General features: G+C 56.4%; 2 protein-coding genes across 2 annotated transcripts in view; one reads left to right on the top strand and one right to left on the bottom strand.

Moving 5' to 3' along the window:
- Positions 1-23,059, top strand: part of PSMB2 (proteasome 20S subunit beta 2) — a 155,802-nt gene that overhangs the window by 39,292 nt on the left and 93,451 nt on the right. The gene's annotated exons all lie outside the window — the stretch shown is intronic.
- On the bottom strand, positions 370-22,641 carry LOC134164677 (protein argonaute-1). Its single transcript, XM_062620741.1, has 19 exons — positions 22,494-22,641; positions 16,012-16,195; positions 15,351-15,471; positions 14,749-14,930; positions 14,398-14,534; positions 14,129-14,263; positions 13,893-13,980; positions 12,425-12,572; positions 12,126-12,245; positions 11,354-11,476; positions 10,812-10,945; positions 9,623-9,807; positions 9,314-9,473; positions 8,929-9,019; positions 7,226-7,420; positions 7,002-7,136; positions 6,012-6,113; positions 5,058-5,257; positions 370-4,667 (listed from the first exon to the last, which is right to left on the bottom strand). Exons 1-19 carry the CDS (start codon positions 22,516-22,518, stop codon positions 4,559-4,561), a joined length of 2,574 nt encoding a protein of 857 aa, XP_062476725.1. The 5' UTR covers positions 22,519-22,641; the 3' UTR covers positions 370-4,558.

The following is a 23,059-nucleotide window of genomic DNA, read 5'->3' as shown; positions in this document are numbered from 1 at the left end:
TACAAAATCTGTCCACTTAAAGCACTGTGGAGCCAACAGCCTTTTGTAGCCCCAGAGCACACAACATAGCTGGAAAAAGAGTGTATTTTGCTGCAGGGTCTTGCTATCTGATGACCCAAGGAGCTCAACGTATCCTCAGACACATTCTAATAAGAAGCAGAATTGGCTCCCATATTCCAAGAAGTTTTAAGAGATACCCGTTCACGGAAGTGTTTCCCTCATTATGGGATGGGGTTTGGATCCTCTGCAATACCTGATGCGATCCAGCTACAGTCAGCGCTTCCCCCTCAGTCTCCAAGCCTTTCCCAAGGGCTGGGGCTATGCATGAACCTTCCCCACGCAGTCTGACTCAGGAGGGTCACCCCAACGTGTTCACATTGCTTTTATTTAGGTCTTCTGCCAACAGTTACAGGGTAACAGACACTTGGGACCGCAGAGTCAAAGTTGCAAGCAAAAACCAGGACCAAGGCAAAAAAAAAAAAAAGAGAGAAATCCACAAAGGCAATCAAATCAAATCAAACCAAATCAAATCAATATAAATACAATGTTCTGGAGCTCTTGAATCATACTGTTTTCTTTAATAAAGAGGTGGTTATGATCTTACAGGATTTTCTTTTGGCCTAATCCAAGGATTTTGTTACTCTTCACCAGTCTCAATTCCACGCATACAAAAAGGAAAACTGATATCCGACCTTTCAAATATAAGCCTTATTTTCTTAATAAAATAAGTTCTGTGCTGCTGCTTGTTCAGGAAGCACTGTACATCAACTGTCCACGTCTATTTAACAAAGGGACCATACAGAGCTCAAGCAAAAGCCAAACCAAAATAACCCACAAGGAAAATAACAACCCAAACAGAGCGTCTCGTAAACACCCTATGTACAGTTCAACACTTGCTCCTATAAAGGAGGTACGAAAGGGGCTAGAAATTGAACACAAAAGCACTGGAGTCCTGCAAATTTTCTTTCACAACTATTGAAGTGCAAATCACTCAGGCAAGATATGGATTTCACTTGGTTATTGCTCTCTTCTGTCTGGCTTTCTCTTCCTGAAAGGATCACATTCTTTTACGTCACGCTAACTTTTCCAAGAAGAAAACTTTCCGCGAGGCAACGCTGAATGCTCGGGCTTTTGGACACTCAAGACATCAGGTCTTATGCTTGTGAATACCAGAACACCCTGACCGCCCCTGAAAGCTTTGGGGAAAGGGCTGCTCTGCCCTCTCCCCCCCCCATTATACTCACACAGAAGATAAGGGACTCAAACAGCATTCAACAGCTGACGGGTAAATCAAAGTTACTCCTCTTCCCACGAAACGGCAGGCACCCAGAGATGCTTCCAGTTGCAGAAGGAACACGTACGCATGGAGAAGGCAGAGACTGGGGAGCCATCTGGGATGTCCATGTGGGGTTTGTGGCTTTGTGTTTGCAACTACAGATCCTGATATGTATCTGGGTTAACATCTATCCGCTACGGGTAGCAAAACGCACAGCACCTCAACATGCAGTTACTCGTTTGCATCTCGGACAAGAAAAGGGCAGAAATGCTGAATGCTGGAGCCGTGTCGAAGGTACAGTGCATAGTCCATTATACAAAACATGTGGGTAACTCAAACCCCTTCTAAATGTCTTCCGAATGGAAACAGGGTTTAAAGGGCACAGCAGCTACTGAGTTTGGCTTTTTTGATTCATTCAAACCCAAGAAAACCCAACGCAGAGGGTGAAATAAGGGCAGAACACGATCTGCAAGTCAACAGCTGAGAGGTTCAGAAGCTGTGAAGCTGTCGCGCAGTTAAAACGCTGTTAAAAGTAGGTGCTACATCAGCAAGTCTTCATTCATAGTTTTCTATGAACAGCCACCTTACAAATGAGTGCAAATCTTAAAGGTCCATTTTACATTTCAAGTCTCAAGGTTACAAAAAATCGTTACAGAGCAAGAAGCTGTTTCTGTAAATGCCCGCACTGTCTCTTTTCAAATGGTTAAAAATGGCACGTGCGATGCCACAGCTACGAAAAGACATTTCAGAATCCTAAACCCAACTAAAACACAAAAATAAAACACTAGAACCCAAAATACCTTTGCCCCTCGCTGCCCAACAGCAGCCAGGGGCTTTCCATCGTAATGCTGGTGAACAAACTGATTTGCAGAGAGAACCTTGACCTCAACCCCGATCTTATCCTTACTGAGGAGCTTTCTAACACCAGGTGAGTGGGTACAGCCCCTCTGGGATCATTTTGCTTGCAAGGAACATGAGCCAGAGTTCTGAGGATGAGATGGAGAGGTGCTGAATTTGTGTCACTATGCAGGCACTTGTGTACAGGAATGTAGGCTTCTCATGTTGGTGCTTAGTGTTGATGCGTTCCCTACTCTCTAAAAAGCCTTCCTAAGAGTTTGCTACCCTACTGACCACGAATAGTTCCTGGTCTCCCCCCCGTCACCTTGCAGATATACAGCAGTGGAGGTTGACACAAGGTGCAAAGGAGAATACAAACAAAATACTGTCGTCTTGAGGCAAAAGAACTGGACTGTGCTAAACGCAGGCTCTTCACAAAACGTGGCATCAGTGGGCTCAGCACTTAGTTGCATAGCATATTGATGTCTTCACTTTTCACAAACACGGTGCCCGAAAAAGAGAACGGGTTGAGTGAACTCCCACTGCTGGGACAGACCAAGGGGCCAACATGACCAACGTGGCTCTTTTCATGAAGGCAAGTTTAAACATCAGGAAGTACAAACCAAAAAGGTGTGCTTCTCTCCACGCGTACTGACATGGGGCAGTGCCTGCGGTGGATCTGCCTCGGAAACGCGCTCATGGCTGGCAGGAGAATGATTGCGCTTCAAGCTCTTCCCTTGAAGAGCGCGGGAGGAGCATGAACATCATTTGCTCTCTTGCAGGAAGCACTGTGCACGCGTTCATGTAAATAACCCAGATAATCTGCCCACATGGCATTGGGAATGAGTTGCTACTACTGCCCCACTGTGCACAATGGCCGTTCTGTGCGGCAAAACGAGTCTGAAAAGCAGTCACTACGTTACTGTTGGGGAAAAGGCTTTTTTTTCTGTTACAGACACAACTCAGTAGGAGTTTCCCCCACGACAATAACAAGGATTTCATCATTCTGACTAAAGGAACAACCCTGGTGTGCTTTCAGAACAAAACAAAACCCCTGCACATGAGATCAGTGACACCATGACACAAAGAGCAGCAAAACCTAGCAGCAGAGGTGGGGGGGGGACAGTTTGGAGGTGCTGGATTTGGGGTACATGGTACTCCGGGAAGCAGCCGACCCGGGCAGACATGTGCTGAACGCACATGGGAGGTGGGTGCCGAGGAGCACCCAGCGCTGCGCGGACTGTGGTTGGTAACACTCATGGGACAGGGAACGTTGGAAACCTCTGGTGTGAGCGCAGAGCCTCGGGAAGCGTGGTGATGTAAACTCTGACAATGTTAATGACTCGTGTGGTTTGGCAACAGACTCGGTCTCGTATAAAAATAATGTTTAGTAAAAAAATCCCGGTGTCCGTCATAAAAATTCAGGGAAAAAGAAAACCAAAACAAAAGGGGGAAAACAACCGCGAGTGATTTCTGTCCTCATGGGATGAAGATGCCCCCATTTGTCAGAAACAGTTTTAAATAACAAGTAGTACACTGGAAAACAAAAAATGGGTCAGCAGCCATTAAACGTGTCCTGTGTGAAAGTGCAACATCTTTCAATGGAGTTTAACCACCATGAGGTTGTGATCTAACATAAACTGCAACTTAGGACCATAGAAATCAACTCCTTCCGATGGAAATATGGACCACCATCAAGACAAGATTACTGTTTTCCTCACAAGATTAAAAACATGGAAACTTTGCAGCATCATAGTAAGGCACTCACCCATGGAAAAGTCTGGACTGTTGCTTCAAACGGCAGCAGCTAACTAGCTTTTAACACAAGGAAGACAGTTCTCAGTTCCGAGCTAAGTGCTAGGGTGCCTTACATTATACAGGGGGGAATTATTCAGGGGGCGGGGAACCGTTAGTGTTAGACGTCTCCTATAAACTAGTTGGTTTCTTTTATTTCCCCTTAACCCATTAAAGCATCTCATATTCTAAAATATTAGTTTTATAAATCTAGTCTTCTGTTTTAAGGCTCTAAAAATCCCCTCCCCCCAACCCACACAAAAAATACCTACCAGCGCCTGGTGGGCAACGGAGGACCAAATCCGCCAGTTCACAGTCAGGAGTCTATAGTATTGCATCTTATCAATGACAACCTGCGCCCGCCTCCCGGGAGGAGCGTTCTCCCTTCCTCGAATGCCTTCGTGTGTTTGGTCAGGTCAGAATTTTGCAAAGCCCGAAAAAAATGATCAAAAAAATAGCCATCGGTTTCTTGCGATCCTCCAGAGGTGTTGGCTCTTCCCTGTCCCGTGGTGCTGGTCTCCTGCCTCGACTCGACGCTGCCTGCCCTGCAGTGATTTCTCATTGGAAAATAAACAAGGTGTCCCAATGCTTCCTTTTTTGTATGGCTCCTACAAATCTGAAAGCTTTCTTGAGTGAGGTAACAAAAGGCTTTCAAGCAAAGTACATGGTACGTAAAGTGTCCTGATGAACCTGCACAGCCTTCGCCAAGGCCTGGGGGTCTCTGCCGTTGCTCTGTCCAGATATATGGCTGCCCTCACCACTGAAAATCAAGGAAAACAAGGTGTAACTATTTCGTATTTCCCCTTCCCCCAGGAACGCTGAGAAAACCCCTTGGAGAGCAGAGTCTGGCAGCACAGAAAGGCATCTCACCAGTGTACAGAGATGCGGTGCGTGCCAGCTACTGTGCTTGGCACTGCAGAGATTCCAGTACCCCGAGGTGGCTGGTAATGCTCACACAGCCCAGGGATGCTCCTCCAGGCCGAGACTTAGCTTGGGGTGGGATTTAACCCTCCTTTAGCTCCAGTTCCCCCTAGGAAGGGACCTAAAAGGATGCAGCTATGTGCAGGTCTCCCCCTCGAGCGAGGGTCTGCTGCAGCACTGCTTGGATTCAGGCACTTCTGAACACCCCTGCGGTCTGAGAGCCCCTCACCTATCGTGCTCCTTGTCCACGAGGTGGTACCGTGCTCTGAACGCCACCAGTCGCGCGTAGTACGCCGGGGCCGGGATGGAGACGGAGCGGGTGCAGCGCACGTAGGTATGGCACAGCTGGTACGTGAGGATCTGCAGCTCATCCGCGGTGAACCGGTTGTCATCCCAGAGGACATAGTAATGGGATGGCCGGCTCGTACCCTGGGAAGGAGGGGGGGCAGCATGAGAGGTGCTGCCTTGTGTCCTCATCATCCCCTCCCCAGGCAAATCAACCCGTCAGACAGCCTGCTCAGGACAGATGCCTGTGCTTCCCTAGTGTGAGAACCCCGCATGCATGCAGGCACCAAGAGGCAGGAAAGCCCTTAGCACTGATGTGCAAACCACCATTACCGCCACTGCCCCGTGCCCATGCCCAGCCCACTGCACCGCACCAGCTCCTCACGGACCCAGGCCAGCTCGCGCTGTCCCTGCAGGAGGAGAGGAAGCCAGGAAGCCTCCCCTGCGGAAGCAGCTGTGGATTAAATGAGTGCAATTTTTGCAGTACAGCCTCTGACTAATCTTGGCTGCCTGAAGGAAGGCAGCTGCAAAGCAAACCAGCTCTCCCGCCCACAGCCAGACAACAGGTCCCTGCTGACAACCAGGCGCCCCAGCGAGCCCGGCACGCTCAGACACCAGCTGACAAGCTGCTGAATTGGCCACTCTGAAGGAGGAATATCTCATTAGAGAGATCCTTGGTTCCAAGAGATAACAAGTATGTGCCATATAATGCAGCAGCAGGGCAGCCCCGGCACCGGCTCACCAAAACTACCGCAAGGGCAGCTTGGATGGAGCTGCTCTTGTCTCTGGAGCTGCAGGGAGCTCTGACAGGGCTGGGTCAGATGCATGAGAGCACAGCCTGCAACAACAGCCAAAGAAAACCAGCAGCACCACAACAGCCAGCTCTGCAGCACAGTACCTGAATGCCTGCGTGACTGCACAGGTAGAAGTCAAACTCAAAGGGGTGGGTGATATTCGTATCCACTGTTGTTCCTGCTGGGATGTTCCCACTCTTCCCAATCTACAGGAAATAGAGAGAGAGATCCAAGCACTGCAGAGTTTGGTTATTTCCAGCTGCCTAGAGCACCATCTGTACGCGCTCACGCTGCACCAGGGCCGCAGTGCAGCATCCCCATCTCAGCATCTCAATCTGAGAGCACTATGCAGAGCTGCTCCTGAGCACTCCAGCAGCAGCTCATCCTGCTCTGCTCCCTGCCCCCACAGGCTTGCTGGCATTTCCTGCAAGCATTAACACCAGGCATCACCTGGAGACAGAGCAAACAGCATCAGAAGGAAAGCAGGCAGCTGAGAGCTGGGCACTGGCCCATCCTGCTGCAGAAATGAGGATCAAGTGAGCAGAACTCTAAGGATCCATACAGAGAGTATGCCAGAGTCTCTGCCAGGAAATACTGGGGCTTCTGCACCCTGATCAAAACCTGTCCTCAGTTCCCAAGATTTAATCTTCATGCTCAGGTAGAGCCAGAGTTTGGTTAGATCGGATCTAACCACTCAATTTAGATCAAATCTAGGAAAAGCTACAGCAACTGATGCTACTGCACAGCACACACAAACAAGCTGTGAGCAAGCAAGGGGTTATTCATCCTGTCACATCAGCGGCTACAGCTATCACCAAAACAACAGATGTTTTCAAGCTGACAGAGGCTATTTCCAGAGAGCCACCAGGATCATCAGCACCCAGTAACTCATCATAACAGCAAACAGCTGTTTGGGTTTCTGGAAGCAGCCTAATCCTCATGGATGCAGGACCCAACCGAGCAGCACGTTTCAGTCAAGCAGGAGCTCTCTGCTGCCAGTGGTGAGCTTTGCCCTCAGCGCAGTCAGGGCTGACTCTTCCTAAGGGATGTGGTGGAATCGGCCTCCCACAACCCTGGCCCCCTGTGGCCCTCACCCTCTCGTTCTTGTCTGCACAGAAGAGACGGGTGTGATGCCTCTTCTGGACGACGATGTAGGTGATGCCAGGCTGGTAATCCTTTTCCAGTTTGATGCAGGCATCTCGGATCGCTAGGAGCTCATAGTGAAGGATCTGGAGAGACAGGGGGCATGCAGGGTGAGGGGACACACTGGCACCCAGGCACCCCTAAGGGAGCCGACAAGGATCTGAGGGGTCCTCACCTGCGGGAGCTGTCCCTCGGGAACGCCATCGCGGTAGAAGATGATCCTGGTGGGTTTGAAGCGGGTGGATTTGTAGAACTGGATGAGGAGCTCCCTCACCATGTAGGACAAGTCCTCAATGATCTCCTGGCGAGGACGCTGCACACGCACCGTGGCACAGTACCGGCTGGGGTGGGCGTCCATGCTGCCCACAACCTGCAGTGACAGAGGCCAGGGCCACAGGTTACAACAGCAAGGATGGAGGGGACACGGGATGTTCCCAGCCTCTGCACGCTTCCGACACCCACAGCGGGCAGTGGGCAGAGCACCCGAGCTCACAACAGATGCGACAGTGAACACTCTACAGGCAACCAGAGCCCAAAAGGGACGTCCCCGGTCATGGCCACATCCTGGGTTCACTCTGCAGCATTTATGGGAATTTCCAGGGAGACAACTTGGTTGGTACCACCCAGTGGCTGTGGGGGCTGCTGCTGCTCTGCCCCAGCAGGACAGGGCAGGGCAGGGACCCCTTCCACTGGAGCAGCTTGCTCCAAGCCCCTGTGTCCAACCTGGCCTTGAGCACTGCCAGGGATGGGGCAGCCACAGCTTCTCTGGGCACCCTGTGCCAGCGCCTCAGCACCCTCACAGGGAAGAGCTTCTGCCTAAGAGCTCATCTCAGTCTCCCCTCGGGCAGATTAAAGCCATTCCCAAATGGAGCTCTAGGGTCTGGGCTGCACCACTGGAGCTCATGTGCACAACAGAAATGTTTCCTTTGGCTTCAGCCACGGACCCCCTTCTATTGTCCAGTTAACAGCACACCGAGGACAAGATCAAGGCCATGTGAAGGCGCTGCCCCCCTCCTCCCCTGCAGCTTCAAAACGGCTCTCGTGAAAACGAAGATAAAAAAAGCCCCGCCGTGGTCCTGCACAGCAAAACACAGAAGATGTTTTCAGAGGAGCAGCGCTGCCGCCAGGAAACAGCCTGTTCTGTCCCACCCACACCTACAGCAAAGAGCCAAAAGCATTTCCCAACCCCTGCTAAGGAAGAAAAAACCCACTCGTTCCAAAGAGGCATTCGCATGCCAAGGAAAACCTGAGCTGGGAGCCCTGGAAAGTTAAGAACTTGGTAGGAAAATGCTGACGTGCTTAATTGAACCTGACACTCTCCCTCACTGTAACAACGTCCTACAGCCTGGCGAAGGGCACGAGCTGCCACCCGGCCCCACCAGCATGCCAGTGGCACTTCATGGGTGGATGCTCATTGCTCATTTGAGGTGAAGGCAAATCCTCCTCCCCAAAAGGCTCAGAAGAAGCCCAGTTTCCCCCCATCTCCAAAGCCCCAGCTCTCCCAGCTGGGGAAGGTCCCTCCTAGGGCTGCACTGAAGGATGGGGATGCCCAGGGATGACTTCAGGGGGCACCGTGGCAGCACCCAGCTCCCCTCACACCCTGTCCCTGTCTGACAGCACTCATGGGGTCCAGCACATCACCAGCCCCACCTGCTGGCAGCTGCCAGCTCTCCCAGTGGTTCCCCAAAACCGCAGCAGAGGCAGGATGGGACCAGGGACCCCTCTCCCCAAGAGCAGGATCAGAACACCCAAAAGAGCATGGGACTGCCTCAAGAAGTGTCACCACAGGGATCTCATGGGACACACGAGTCCCATTCCAGCTCCTGCATCCCTGCAGGGCTCTTGGGCACTGAGCCTGGCTCTGGACAAGGAACTTACAGCCGTTATGGAGGGTTTCTTCCCATCTCCTGCTGGCGGGTGAGTGACATCGGCCCCAAGGAAGATCACCGGCTGCTGAAAGACAGCAGAGCTGGTGGGAGAGACAAGAAAGGAGCAGTCAGGCATCTGGGGCCATGTCAAGGTGATGCACAGCCCAACGGAGATGAACGGATCACACAGGTAACATCTCCTGACTTCCAGGCTCTGGCCTGAGCACATCAGTAGCTCATTACAAGGCGAGACAGGCTGAAAACCTCCATTTCAAAGAGCTACTTCACACAGCCACCCACAGGCTCCCTCTTCCCCAGGTAAACCCAGGCAGGCAGCACCGCCAGGGACTTGGGAATCAAGTCCCAAAGCCATGAGAGGCAGGAGCCGAACGCACCGCTGGTGAGGCACAAGGATGTTGTTGATCCCCCCGAGCTTCACATTGATCTTGAGGCAGAGGTTGGAAAGGGTCTGCGGGGAGGTTTTCACCACGTTCTTGACCTGGACGCACTGCGTGGCCATCCCCAGGAGGGTGTCCCCAACACGCTTCACCTCGGCTGCGGGCAGAGGAAGCAGATGAGCACAAGGCAATCAGCAACGTGCCGCTGCCAGCAGCATCCTTGGAAACAGGGAGAGAAACCCCAGCAGGAGGAGCAGAGAGGGGAGGGCCCCCTCCTCTCCCCGCTCACCCCAGCCCCACACGCACCGTACACCGGTGTCTTCCCTGGCAGGATGACAATGATGAGCTGCAGCCCTGAATAGGTGTTCTTGAGGTGTCGAAACATGGGCTCCACGCTGTCTGCACCCTGGGCATACTTGCAGAAGCAGGGCTGGCCTTGGATGGGCATCCCTGCGTCCTTGGAGATCTTGCGCAGCTGGTCTGTGAAGTTCCTGTGCCCGGGAGGAGAAGCAGTGAGCCCGGAGCAATCCTGCGTGGCACTGAGCGAGAGGAGACCCCCGGCTGGAGCGGGCCAGGACAGACACAGGGACATCACCTGCGGCTCTGCAGCATCCAGCAAGTGCATTGGTGCAGGAAGTGCAAGACCAGCACTTGTCAGAGCTGACCTGTCCCCTCTTGGTGTCCTCCTGCCCCAGCACTGACTCCTCCTGAAGTGGTGGGGCTATCAGCCATCCTCTGTTGGAAGGCTGGAGACGGGGGAGCAAACCTGCTCATCTCCAGGTGATTTGCCAAACCAAACCAAAGTGCTCAGCCACACTTTGGGTTTTTGGATTACCAAGGATAAATCTGATGCAGAGAGAGCTCAAGGGAGAACAGGGCTCCCAGCTCTGCCCCAAAGGAGTCAGAGGAGGAGTGCAGTGTCTCTCCCCGCTCAGTGTCACTTTGCTAACAAAGCAGAGAATGTCTGAGCTACCAAAGCTTTTCAGAAAGCCTCACACTGCTCTGTAATAAAACCCCATGGCAAGTCAGATGTTTCCTACATGAATTACAGTATTTCAGACAGACTATGGGGGAACTTAATTCAACATCCCTCACAACCCCATCTCTCTGAGGGGATCCAGCTTAGAAGAGTTCAATCCAGCTTGTGGGCTGGCAGTATCAGATCACAATGCTGCAGCTACCTGATGCAAAGAGCAGATCGAGGAGAGCCTGGCTGTCAGCTCACGTGTGCCAATGCGCTCACCCCACCCTGGCAGGCTCTGTGACGGCTGTTTGCAGCCAGCATAAACAGTGAGGCTCCCTGGATAAACTAACAGGAACAAGACTGAACACCCAAGTGTGAACCCAGATCAAACTTGTACCACAAGCAATTAATTCAGCTGCGTACACATCAGCTATTAGTGATGGAGGATGTGCAGCCCCAGGCTGGGAGCAGCAGGGTGGGACCCCATGACCCACAGCTCCCCCCACCCGCACGGGCTGCCCCTTTCCTTACTTCAGCACCTCCTCTCGACACTGCTTCTGTGGGGCAAAGCAAGCAATGGCCCAGACTTTGATCTCAATGCCGTTGTAGAACTGCTTCCCTCGCATGTCCCACACGCCCTGGTTGGGAGTTGCAATGGCCCGGTTCTGCAAGGCAAGCAGACAGTCAGAGCACTGCCCCGGGGAGCACGGGCTGTGGCTGTGCTCCCCATCGCCAAGCCACACGCCCTCACCAGCTCCCTGCCCTGCCAGGGTCAGCCATGGGCAATTCCCCATCTCAGCTCCTCAGCAGTGATGGAAAATTCACCCAAGCTGCTTGCCCTGAGCATCCCTCTCCCTTTCAGCTCACCCCTCTGTCACTGACTCTTGGTTACTGCTTTCACAACACTTATATTGATAAAACATCCCAAACCCCAAGCCCTGTGATAAAAAACTCCTGCTCTACCCCCCACACATGCAGGTAGCACAAGTTTTGCTCAGAAACAACATTTTCTGGTGTGAAGGCCTCTCTCTGCACAACACAGCTCAGCACCCAGGCAGTGCAGCCCTGCTTACCCTGCCTCCGTACTGCAGGATGGGTGCTGGCAGGACCCTCCCTGTCACCTCCGTCATGTCATCCTTAACCTTGATCCCAAACTCTTGAATGTATGGATCCAGGTTGTAGCTGGCGTTCTTCATCTGCAAAGGGAAGGAAAGGCCATAGGAAGGAGTGAGACCAAATGCTGCATCCCACACAGCTTCAGCTGGCACCTCAAGTCCTGGGCCCTACAGAGCTGCAGACCTCTCTGTAAAGAGAGGGCAAGGGGTTTAACACAAAGGCTCAAACCAAACCGGCCCATGGGGGACCTCATTTTTGAGCACACTGATCAATGCAGAGCAGAGCTAGGTTTGCTTTCCCCTGCCTTGCCCCCGGCTGACCTGCAGACAGGGCTCCCGTACCACAGCCCCACAACACAGCCCCCACATTCACCCACAGCCAGGGTCATTTCTCTAATTTGTTTTCCTATTTTTAGTTCCAGCTCCCTTTGGATCAGGTTCCATTAGTGTGAATTTGCTGTACACGAGTTTCCACAGTCACTTGGAGCTGGGCTCCTCTATGCATGTGTCCATTACTCCCATGCAGGCATCTCTGACCAGGGATTCAGTGGGAAGAGGGGAATAAACCCAAGCCATTAATCCCACCAGCACCTCCTGAGCAGGCTGCAGTGCTCCAGCGCAGAGCAGCTGAGGAGCAGGACCACAACAAGGTGCATCACAGACATGGTGCTGTACCCGCTACCAGAGCCACAGCCCAAACACCATCCCTCCCATCCCTCGTGCCACGTACCAGGCGACTGATTTCCTCCTGCCTGTCTGGGGCAGACCTGGCTGTTGCCTTTATCATGGTTGACGTCTGATTGTCTGTGAGCTTCTTGATGCACCGCTGGCCTGCCACGATGTTACACACCTGCATGGCAGGGGAGAGACAGCAGCTGTGTGTTAGGGACAGGCGAGACATGGGGGACCACTGCTGAGCTGCCCCATGGGCACAGCACTCAGGCCCTGCAGCCAGCCCCAAACCAGCCTGAAGCTCTTGCCAAGTCAACACTGAGGCAACTCGTGCTCACAACACGAGCTGATACTCACCTCTAAGGGCAGGTACGTGTGCTTCTGCTCCTGGCCAACCTGGAGACAGGGGAGGTGGGGGTATTTCAGCTGCAGGTTGTATTTCTGCTTGAAGTACTGAGCCACTGTGCACTCCACTGTCTGACCGCTCTCCAGCTGCAGGGGAAACCTGGCAGAGGCAGGACACGAAGGTGCACCTACTCAGAGCAGACACTTCCAGAGCTCAAGCACTACTTACTCTGGCTGGGAAGAGAGGGAACAGGCAGGCTCCCACCCCGAGCTACCATACAAGAATAAAGAGCACAACAGGGGTATTTTCAGAAATGGAGTCAAGAATACTCTGCCCCCAGTGTGGGACTCGGGTCCCTAAATAAAGCCCTCCCTCACTAATCCAGCTCATGAGGGCAAATGTTTAGGGCAGGACATGCCACGTACGCCGCTGTCAGGTACATAAGTACAGCACACTGGCACTCTGGAGGACTTCTGTGCTTGGTGCCCTCCCTGGCAGCCGAGCTGAGCTCCGGGTTAAGCACCCCCTCCGGGTACAGGGCAGCGGCTCCAGGGTGGGCAGAGCTGGGGGGGCAAGAAGGCTGCATCCCCCTTCAAACCCACAGGAATCAGGGCTGAGGGGGTGCTGTGCTGCGCACACAACCAGGGTGCGATACCCAGCACCAGCTGTCTGCAGCTCCATAAGGAGCTCGGTGAGAACGAAGAACTGACCCAATAATCTTTAGGGAGGCCAAAACGGGGAGAGCCAGCCCAAACAGCCTGGTGAGACATCGCATCCCTCCTGCACTCACAAAGCCCCAGGGCTGGGACCCAGGGATGCTGGAGCACCAGGGAAATGGGGTGCCTGGGGTGACACACGCATGAACCCCATGAGATACACCTGGAGACAGGGTTGGGCAACAGGAAACGTGGCTGTGGCCACGGAGGCGTCCCTGCTGCAGAGGGGGCTCCGAAGCCTGGCAGTGCCGGCCAGAGCAGGCACCACTGGTTTGGGAATGGGCCAGTGCTTGGGTTTGTACAGCACAAGCCAGGATTTCCTGCTGTGCTTCTTTGTTTGGGGTGGTTTTGTCCTGTTGCAGGGAGCAGGGCAGCCCCTGACACCAAGGGGTGCCCTGGCCCAGCCTGCTCCCTGGCACACACACACGATTCCAAGGCAGGGAATCACTTTGTCCCCTGCCACAGCTTCTGCTGTGGCAGTGTCTAATTTAAGAAAGAAAAAACCCCAAACTCAAAGGTAAAAACTAGGACAATTCCTGGCACGCCAGCTCCAGCCCACTGCAGCACGCTGCCTGCCAGACAAAGCATCCTCTGCTCTCCCACTGTCCCCTGCATCCTGCTCGCCTTCACCACAGCCCACAGTGGCTGCAGAGCCCCAAACACATCTCCTTTTGCCATTGCAGCCCTTCCCTAACGACACCAGCAGACGCCAAAAAGGAGAGCAGCTCAGATTTTTCCAAGGGCAGCTTCCCACCCTCCTTACGTCTGGTGGCTGGCCGGCCGCCGGGTAACGTTACACACGCGGTATTTCCTCTTCATCTGCCCACAGTGGGTAACCTCCACTTTCAGACCTGATGTGAGACAGGGAGACACAGCAGAGTTCAGGCCTGTTCAGTGCGCAACTCCCGCTCCCCCCATCACCGCAGGGGCTCAGTGGGAGATGAGCCACAGGCAGTGTCTGGGCAGCATCCAGCTGGGGACGGGTCCCCAGTGCTCTACCTTTGATCTCCTTGGTGAAACGCACTCTCTGCGAGTCCGTCAGGGGCTTGGGCTGCTCGTCGATGTTCCGGATGTCCAGGACCTCGCACATGAACTCGATTACAGGCTGGGCTTTGTAGAAGGCGGTGGCCGACACTGCAGGACAGACAGCACGATGCGTCTCTGCTCTCCCCCAGCAGATGGACCTGGCCAAGCCTCGGCTGGATCCAGCCTCCCCCAGCACACCCAACCCCACCACTGCAGCTCCCCAGCATGAATAAATACATCACCATCAATGTTGAGCATCATCTTCCACATGGCAGGCCTGACCGACTGGTGGAAACCGAACCAGACCTCCCTGCCGCCTCCCAGGGGGTGGTAGTAGCCTTCGGGAGGGGAGAAGAAGGAGCGACCCACAGGAGTGTACCTGCAACCCAGGGCACACCAGGTCAAACAACGCTCACCAGCAGCGACCAGAGCACCCCCACGGCCCCTCTGAGCCATCACCTGCGCGGCGGCTGCATCACCCTGCCTGCACCTTCTTTTGTAGGAGCACCCAGACCAGCACGGCCACCTCCTCCCAAAGACCATCAAGGCCAGTCCCAGCCACAGCAGTCCGCCCCCTTCCTCTATGCACGTACCTCATGGAAGCCAAGTGCCTCATGGCAACATCCAGTGCCTGGACGGACTCCAGGGGGACGGGGATCTGCCCGCTGACCAGGGCCTCGTGCAGCATGCGCCAGCTCACGATGGCCATCCATTTGATAGAGACCTTAAATATCCGGTCCTTGCCTTCCCCCGGGATCGTCACCTCAAAGTCAACCTGCGTGCAGAAGGGAAGGGGAAGCGATCACAAGGGCCTGTAGGGCCAGGCCAAGGGGAATGGCTTTAACCTGCCCGAGGGGAGACTGAGATGAGCTCCTAGGCAGAAGCTCTTCCCTGGGAGGGTGCTGAGGCGCTGGCACAGGGTGCCCAGAGAAGCTGTGGCTGCCCCATCCCTGGCAGTGTTCAAGGCCAGGTTGGACACAGGGCTTGGAGCAAGCTGCTCTAGTGGAAGGCGTCCCTGCCAGTGGCAGGGGTTGGAGCTGTACAAGCTCTAAGGTCCCTTCCAACACAAACCAGGCTGGGATCCTATGATCATGGCACCCCCGCAGGCACAAGTGGAAGGCGACAGTTTCAGCTTGTCCCTCCCAGACTGCAGACAGGTCACACTGCCAGCATGGGGCCTATCACCCCTTCTTACCCGCTCGTTTCCAATGGGTAAGGCTGTGACAGTGTAGATGTTCTTCTTCCCATCGTAGACTGGCTTTCGGTCGCCGAAGATCTGTGGTTTGAAGTGCTGTACCATATACTCCACAACTTCCCTACGCAGGTGAGGGGGCAAAAAAGAGGGACAGGAGGAGAGAAGGAACAGGTTCATTTTGCTGGTTTCTTTACAGCCTGGTCCCTTCTCAGGGCACTGCTGAGACGTGGGGCACCAGAGAGCAAAGCTGAGTCCCCCTGGGGCAGGAGGACCTTGGCCTTGCCCTGCTTGGTTCATTGGCTTCAGCACACACAGGGTGGGAGGGGACAGGCAGAGAACAGGACATCAAAAGGAAAACAAAGAACAGAGAAGTACATCACGACCCAAGGTCTGAGCTGCTATTTTTAAACTAGGGATCACTGCCAAAATAGCACAGCTGCTTTGAAGAAGCAGGGACAGGACCTCCGAGGCTGCCAGGGGCAGGAACCAGCACTGCTGCACAAACACGGCTGGTGGGGTCCAACCACACGTGGGCACTGGACATCACCTGATGTCACCCTGATGGCTTCCACTGGTGAAGACAGAGACAGGCACTTATGGAGTCTCCACAAGGAAACTGGCAGCAGGGAATGAGTGCCGAAACCTCTAATACTTGCCTTACCTGTTGACTCTTCGTGGGCATTTGTCGGGCTTGATATCCACTTCATAATGATACACATCAATCTTGGGAATGTCCACTTCAAAGTAGTTGGCCAAGAGCTTAATGGGCTTCCCAACAGTTCCTATCCCGGGCCGACGTGGCGCTTGGAATACCTGCTGCAAGGGGGGCAGGTATGCGCCTGCAGCTGCGAGGAGAGAGCCGGTCAGGAGGGCAGGCACACAACGCAGTCACAGCGCTCTGCATCACCGCATCCGAACCAGGAGGTCTCCCCCTTACTGCTCCTGGCAGGAGGTGGTGGTGCCAGAATTTGGACCAGCACAGCTGGAAGCAGCTTCCCTGGCACCATCTGGCAAGCGACGGCCCCAGCCGAGCTGTCCAAGGGCAGTGCCAAGCCCCGGCTCTGCTGTGCCGTGCAGACATCAAACCATCCTCCAGCACAGCCCTGCTTTGCCTCAGGGAAAGGAACTCACCCAGGACCATGGGTGGCAGCAGTACAGACCTTCAGAGGACAGGGGACTCCTGACCACAGGCACACCCATGTCCTGGTGCACTTCCCTATGAATTATGAGGGGCAACATAAAACCAATCCCAAATCCCCACTTCAAGCAGCACAGCCCCAAACCCATAAAGAGGGCAGTACGCTTTTTTCCCCAAGGCCCATTAAACAGACTAAGGAAGCTCTGGAGATGCAGGGCTGGGTACCAGTGCCCAGCCGTGGGGCTGAGCTGCGTTTCTGACCTGACAGCACCCTTGGACTCCAAGGTACCTTATAAAACAACCCCAAAGAAGTGCTCAACACCGCTGCTCTCCGAGGCAAGATCTGCCCTTCCTGCGCTGGTCCCACTCTTCCCATCTCCTCCTACCCCAGTTTCCATCTCCTCCTACCCCAGTTTCCATCTTCTGCTGCCTCTCAAACCCCGTGAGGCCTCAGCCAGCTGGGCCGGGTGCAGGGAGCGCAGCGTGGGGGTACTCGCCGCGCTCCATCTGGGTGGCCAACTGTCCACGTCAGCCCCGAGCAGCGTCCCGGCTCCCATTCCAGCTCCTGAACACATGGTGCTCTTCGCACCCCTTGCTCCCATCCACTTGCTTTTTCAATCCAAATTTCAGCTCCAGGCTAAAAATATCGGAAGTGGAGAACCAGAAGAGCAGCAAAACTCAGCTCCAGATCTGCTTTTCGCTTTTGCACCCCATCTCTGCAAGACTCTTCCTGCTGATGGAAGGCCAGCAAGGGGATGGGATGAGCCCTGGAAGCACCCAGGGGCTGAACTTCCCATAAAGCCACAAGCCCGGGAACCCCGAGCCTGGGGTAACCTGGCCCCAGCATCTCCTTGGACAAGGCAGGATGGGACTCGGAGCAGTCCAAGGAGTAAGATCGGGATCTCCACAGGCACAAGCAGTCCCCCCGGCCCCAACCGGCTGCACCACGCTCCGGGGGCAGCTCGTGGTAATAAAGCGATGCTCACGGTGTAACTCATGTCCCCACATGACGAGCATTCCTTGGCAATGGCCAGTCCTGGCTGCAAGCTGCTGCATCCTGAAGTGATGGTTTGCAATCGGAGGCATCTGCCAGCGCTGCTGAAGCCACCGCTCCCAGCCCTGCCTCTCGAGTGAGAAACCAGGCAGCAAACTTGCAAGAGCTGCGGAGCACAGCCCCTCGCTGCTGCCTTCCCTGCAACCACATCACAGAACCATGCCATGGTTTGGGTTAAAGGAACCTTAAAGCCCATCCAGCTCCAACCCCTGCCACGGGCAGGGAGCCCTTCCACTGGAGCAGCTTGCTCCAAGCCCCTGTGTCCAACCTGGCCTTGAACACTGCCCACAGCCCTGGCACTGCTTCGGTCAGCCCCCAAATACCCCTGTACAGAGCCCCTCTGGATGCTTTGTGAATGCAAAGCCTGACAATGAGGATCATCAATCACAGAGGAAGGAGTCGGTCTCCAGGACCACAAAATCTGGCTCAGGAGCTTGATGAGAGCCACGAGCTACTGCGAACAGGAGGCAGTGTAACAGGGCAGCCATGGCAGCGGGATGCTCTGCAGAGGCCAGAGGAGGACACAGGAGCAGCGCTGAGCTCTGGGCTGCCTCAGAGGGGTTTCTTTCGGTGACAGCACACACAGAGTCCTCGAATGCGATGAGAAGGGGCAGGCACCGTGGCAGCCCAGCCCCAGGCTCGCTGCAGGGCTTGTGCCAGCCGCCTGGAGCTCACCCAGCAAAGCAGGGAGCAATAAAGACTCTTCCCTTCTAAATCACTTCCAGACCCAAAAAGCACAGCCTGGTGCAGTGCTGCCTACCCAGGACACGGCTGTTTGTAAGAGTGGTGACATGGCATCAGCCAGCACAGCAAGGGGGACCGGGGCTGATGCTCAGTGCCTGATGGGAGCTGCAGGATGCGACTGCGGCTCTGGCCTGGCCTTGGCTGCTTTAGGCCAGGTGGGAGAGATCCCAAAGCCCTTTGGTGAGCACGCAGGGTGGGCTCACCCCTGACCACACCGGGATGCTCAGGGTCCCCCAGTGACCTGCCTCAGTGCAAGTCCTCCCAAAAGCCACCCTCCGCCCGGCTCGGAGGACGCCGAGGCAGGCACAGCACAACAAAACGTGCCAGTTCCCTTTGATAGGAGAAAACTCCTTAAAACCCACCCAAACCACCCGCAGACCGGGGGGAGGTTCCTGCATATCTGGACTCTCCATGGCGAAGCTGTAGAGGCTCCCACTTTGTCATGTAAATGCGGGCGGCCGGGGGCTGGAGGGGCAGTGCTGTTCCTGCGCACAATGCGGGCAGCGAGCGGGATGAAATCCGCCTGCCATGAGAAACGCAGCGGCCCGCGAGAAATCACAGGCTTTGGCACACAAAAGCCGCGGCCCGAGGACGCGCCGGCGGCGGGAGCATCCTCCCCGTCCCTCCTCAGTTGGGAAGCGCCATGGGGCAGAGCTGTCGGCCAGGGCAGCGCTGCCAAGGTGCAAGGGCGGTTGGGGGAATGAGCTCTGGACTATGCTTTGTTGCTGTTATTTATGGGAACAGCTGGGGAACACGACCCCACTGCCCAACAGCTGCCTGCGCCCGGTGGGACGGCATGAAATTACCATGTCATTGAAATCCTCCCCAGCGCCGCATTGAGGCGAGGGGCCACGGGAACGGGGCGAGACAAAAGGGAGTTTGATTGCGGCGGCGGCAGCGGGTCTGCGACGGCCCCTTCCCCCCAAAACACAGCCAGGAATCCGAGGGGAGCAGCACACACCAAAGCCACCGGACACACAGAGCTCCCTGCTCGACCCGAGCCACCTCCAGCCCTAAACCAGCCCCAGAAACCCACCTGAGAAGTGAAAAGCCCCCATCAGGAGGCAAAGCAAGTGGCAGCAGCAGAAGGCAAGGCAATGGCAAGCGGGATGAGCAATGGGCTTTCCCAGTCTCCAGGCTCAACATCTCCAGTCCTGCTGGCTCCAAGTGACTGATGCTGTCCCGCGAAGCCCAGACTTCCAAAAGCACCACCTTATCTCTGCCAACCCAGGCATCGCACCGGCTGCCTGCTCCTTCTCGAGTCGCCCTGAGCACAGCCAGGTTCATGCAGCTGCGGGGGCATTTTGGTTCAACACTACACTGAGTTCAGGTAGTTCATGCCCATATGGGGCAGAGGGCTCCGGCTGCATTAAATCCATCCTGTGCACCAGAGTCCATGTTCTGAGGGAAAACCTGAGCTGCTCCTGCCCTGCACTGTGGTAGCTGCACACAAGAAATGTGCCACAACGGGCTATAATCTGATTTACTACAATGCTTACTTCTGAAAACAAGATAGCTCTTCGTATCTTTGACGCCAAGTGCTGCAAAGGGCATTGGTGTGCCGTGTCAAACCTCAACTTCCCACTTGGGAATCACGGGGGACAAACTAAAGTGTCAAGTTAGAAACCTGCCCCGACACAGGACCATGGAATGAACCCACAGATGCTGTGACAGAGCATAGCACAGAAGCAAGAGCATCACCACCTCCACAGCATCATTCCCTGGGATCACAAAACAGCCCCTTTGGCTCCAGTGAGAGCAGTGTGGCGATGCCAGCAGCACGGACACGGCTTTGACCCATGCTGGCATGAGCCAGCCCATGCCCAGCAGCTCTATATCCCCCTTTCTGGTCCCTCTGATGGGGTTTGAGAAGCGCCCAGCACCATGACTGCCATCACCTCTGGTGACCACACCACGCTGTGTGACCCCGTACCGCAGCCGTGCCTGGCTTGGGGGCAGGCTGACACCCCTCCTGCCTACCCACGGGGTCTCATTCTGCTCCCACACACATCCAGGCAGCAGCCCGGGCCGTGCAGAGCTGGGAGCAGCAGACAAAGACAACCCCGGTGCCAGAGGGGACAGGACAAAGGCAATGCCGGCTCCTCTCCGTGTCCCAGCACCGTGGGCAGCCCTGCAGAGCCTCAGGCTGGGGTCTTCGGTGGTTAGAACCCTCCTGCAGCTCCACCACAGATCACCCTGCCGAAAGAGCAGCGCTTCCTTGCCTGGTTTGGCTTCTTTTTAGCGTCTGCCATCTTAATAACGCCTCTGTTTTGTTCGTCCTGGGGTTAAGAGAGAGGCTGCAGAAGCGTTCAGAGATAACCCATACATGCCATGCCTCCAGGCAAGGTGCTGCTCCCAGCTCTGCTCCTTGGTACAACCCCATCCCAGAAACAGGCACATGTGATTTCATGTTTCCTGAAGATAAAGAGACCCAACAGACGGAACAGCTTCGGGGGTTTCGCCGCGTTGAGCACAGGAAGACATCGGTTAAGATTAACAGCGTTTAGGAAGTTTGGGAGGGAGAGAGGAAACTAAAAGTTGGGGGGAAATGAGTTTAGTTTTAAAGCCACCGCACACACGTGTGCCCTTGAGCTCCCTGAGCGGTGCCTGTGGGTCACAGCATGTCCCATGTTCCCCACTGCCTTTCCAGGTATCTTCAGGCTGGGCACATCCAGGCACATGCTGGATTCCTGCTTTATCCACCTGACCTGTCATAGTCCAACATCACAAGAGCTCATCCAGGAGCCTCAGACCTGCACCTGGAGTCCATCAGCAGGCAAAGGGACGCTAAGGCAGCGTGGGATCTGCGGTAGCTCCTGCAACACAGGGAAAACGTCTCCCCTGGATGCAGGGGAACATGGGTGGGAGCAGACATCCCACAGGCAGATATGGGGAGGAAAGGGGAAACTGCCAAGAGAGCAGAATCCCTGCTCCCAGCACAGCCCCCATCAGTAGAACTGAAACCCAAACCCATCCCCATCCCATCCAACATCTTACAGCACCTTAACAGAGTAAGCGAAGGCTGGTAGGAAGGCGCAGGCAGCGCTATCTCCACCGCCCCACTGCAGCAGCCCCACTATCGCTCCGAGGCACCAGCAAAGCCCATGACGCCAAATCACAGCTTCCCAATGCCAATAAATCAGCCCCAAGCACAAAGCGCCGGCAGCCAGAAGGTAGCAGAGACGCGAAGAGCTCTCCGTGCCGCGCTTTAAATGCCATGCGGAAGGACCCACGCTCGGTTGTAAACGTGCACAACTCTCTGTCAAAAGCTCCCCACGCCAGCGCGTTACAGCAAGACAGGGCAAGAGGTCCCCGGTGCCCATCGCTCCCATCTGCCTCATTTTAGGCACCAAATTCCTCCTGCAGCACGGGTTCGCGATGCTCACATCGGGCACGAGAGCAAGGCCGGGACCGGGAGGGTGCATTTCGGGGAGCAGCGCTCCCAACCCCGCAGAACGAAGCGGTGCGAGGGGGTGCGGAAAGCGCCAAGCGCTGGTCCCGACCGCAGCCGGGTGCGTGGAGGCCGGGGGCACCCGGGGTGACTCCGGAGCTCGGCCCTCACCGGCAGCCGGCCACGCACAGCCCCGGCTCCGCGCATGCCCCGGCGCGGGGCGAGGACCCGCTCGGTGCTGTCACGACGCGAGCATCGCCGGCCCCACGCAAGCTCCCGAGCACCGCGCCGGGGGCGCGGGGAGGATGGGGAGCCGGGGGGGGAGGATGGGGAGCCGGGGGGACGATGGGGAGCCGGGGGGGAGGATGGGGAGCCGGGGGGGACGATGGGGAGCCGGGGGGGACGATGGGGAGCAGGGGGGGACGATGGGGAGCAGGGGGGACGATGGGGAGCCGAGGGGATGCTGCCGCCCTGTGCACAGCAGCCCCTTTGCACCAGGGTCGCGCAGCGCTCTGGGGTACCCCACACCGCAACCAGGGACGACCCCGGCCCTGTCCCCCCGCCTCGGCCCCGCACGGGCCCCTCTGCTCCCCCCCACCGCACGCCGGTACCGCACCACGGCCCCCGCCGCTCCCCAAAGCATCGCCCCCCCACTGCACCCCCCCCGCACCCCCAATCTCCCCGTTACAGACCCCCGGCCCCTCGCAGCGGGGCTCCCCGGCCCGCATCGTGCGCCCGCCCGCCCGCCGCTTGCAGCCTCCCTCAGCGCACGCTGCTCACTCCTCACCGCCGGTGTCCTCCCCCCCGCCCCGGTACCTGCTCCCGAGGGTCCCGCTTCCATCCCATCCACGCGGGCGCCGCTCCGAGCCGGGGGCCGCGGGCAGGGGCCGTGGCCGGGCAGGGCCGGGGCCGGGGCCGGGGCCGGTTCCTCACCGCCGCCCGCCGCAGCCGCCTCTGGCCGCGCCACAGCGCGCACGCGCCGCCGCCGCCGCCCGGCCCCGCGCCCAACAAAGGCGGCGCCCGCCGCGCCCGCCGCCATCTTGGGCCGCCCCGGGGTTGTCCCCGGCGGGCGACGGGCCCTGGGGGGGGACGGGGGTGCGCGGCCCCGCGGGCGCTGGGAGCCGGGCCGGGGCCTGCCCGCTGCTCCCCCCGCACAGCCGCGGTGCTGCGGTTATCGCCCCGCGTTCGGCTCATTCTGCGCCGTGCTGCGGGCCCGGCTCAGCCCCAGCCCCGTGAAGCGGGGCCAGAGCACCCCGGTTCTGTGAGGCGGGAGCTGGCACAGCGGCACCAACGCAGAGGGCATGGAGCGGCTGCGAGGGCTGGAGCGGCTCTGCTCTGGAGCCAGGCTGAGAGAGTGGGGCTGGAGCAGCCTGGAGAAGAGA

This window comes from Pezoporus occidentalis, unplaced genomic scaffold (assembly GCF_034315485.1).
Source record: "Pezoporus occidentalis ecotype Australia unplaced genomic scaffold, CSIRO_AGI_Poc_V1 ctg223, whole genome shotgun sequence".
NCBI classification, from domain to species: Eukaryota; Metazoa; Chordata; class Aves; order Psittaciformes; family Psittacidae; genus Pezoporus; species Pezoporus occidentalis.
The sequence above is the reverse complement of the archived record's forward strand: the minus strand, read 5'-3'. Positions and strand labels throughout refer to the sequence as shown.

Bases quoted from the DNA above. Each gene is read 5' to 3' on its own strand.
- LOC134164677 (XM_062620741.1), bottom strand. From the start codon at position 22,518: ATGGAAGCGGGACCCTCGGGAGCAG. The intron at 14,535-14,748 runs GTACGTGCATAG...CCTGGGTTGCAG, and splicing joins AGGCACTTGGCTTCCATGAG to GTACACTCCTGTGGGTCGCT. The intron at 14,264-14,397 runs GTGATGTATTTA...TCTGTCCTGCAG, and splicing joins GATGATGCTCAACATTGATG to TGTCGGCCACCGCCTTCTAC.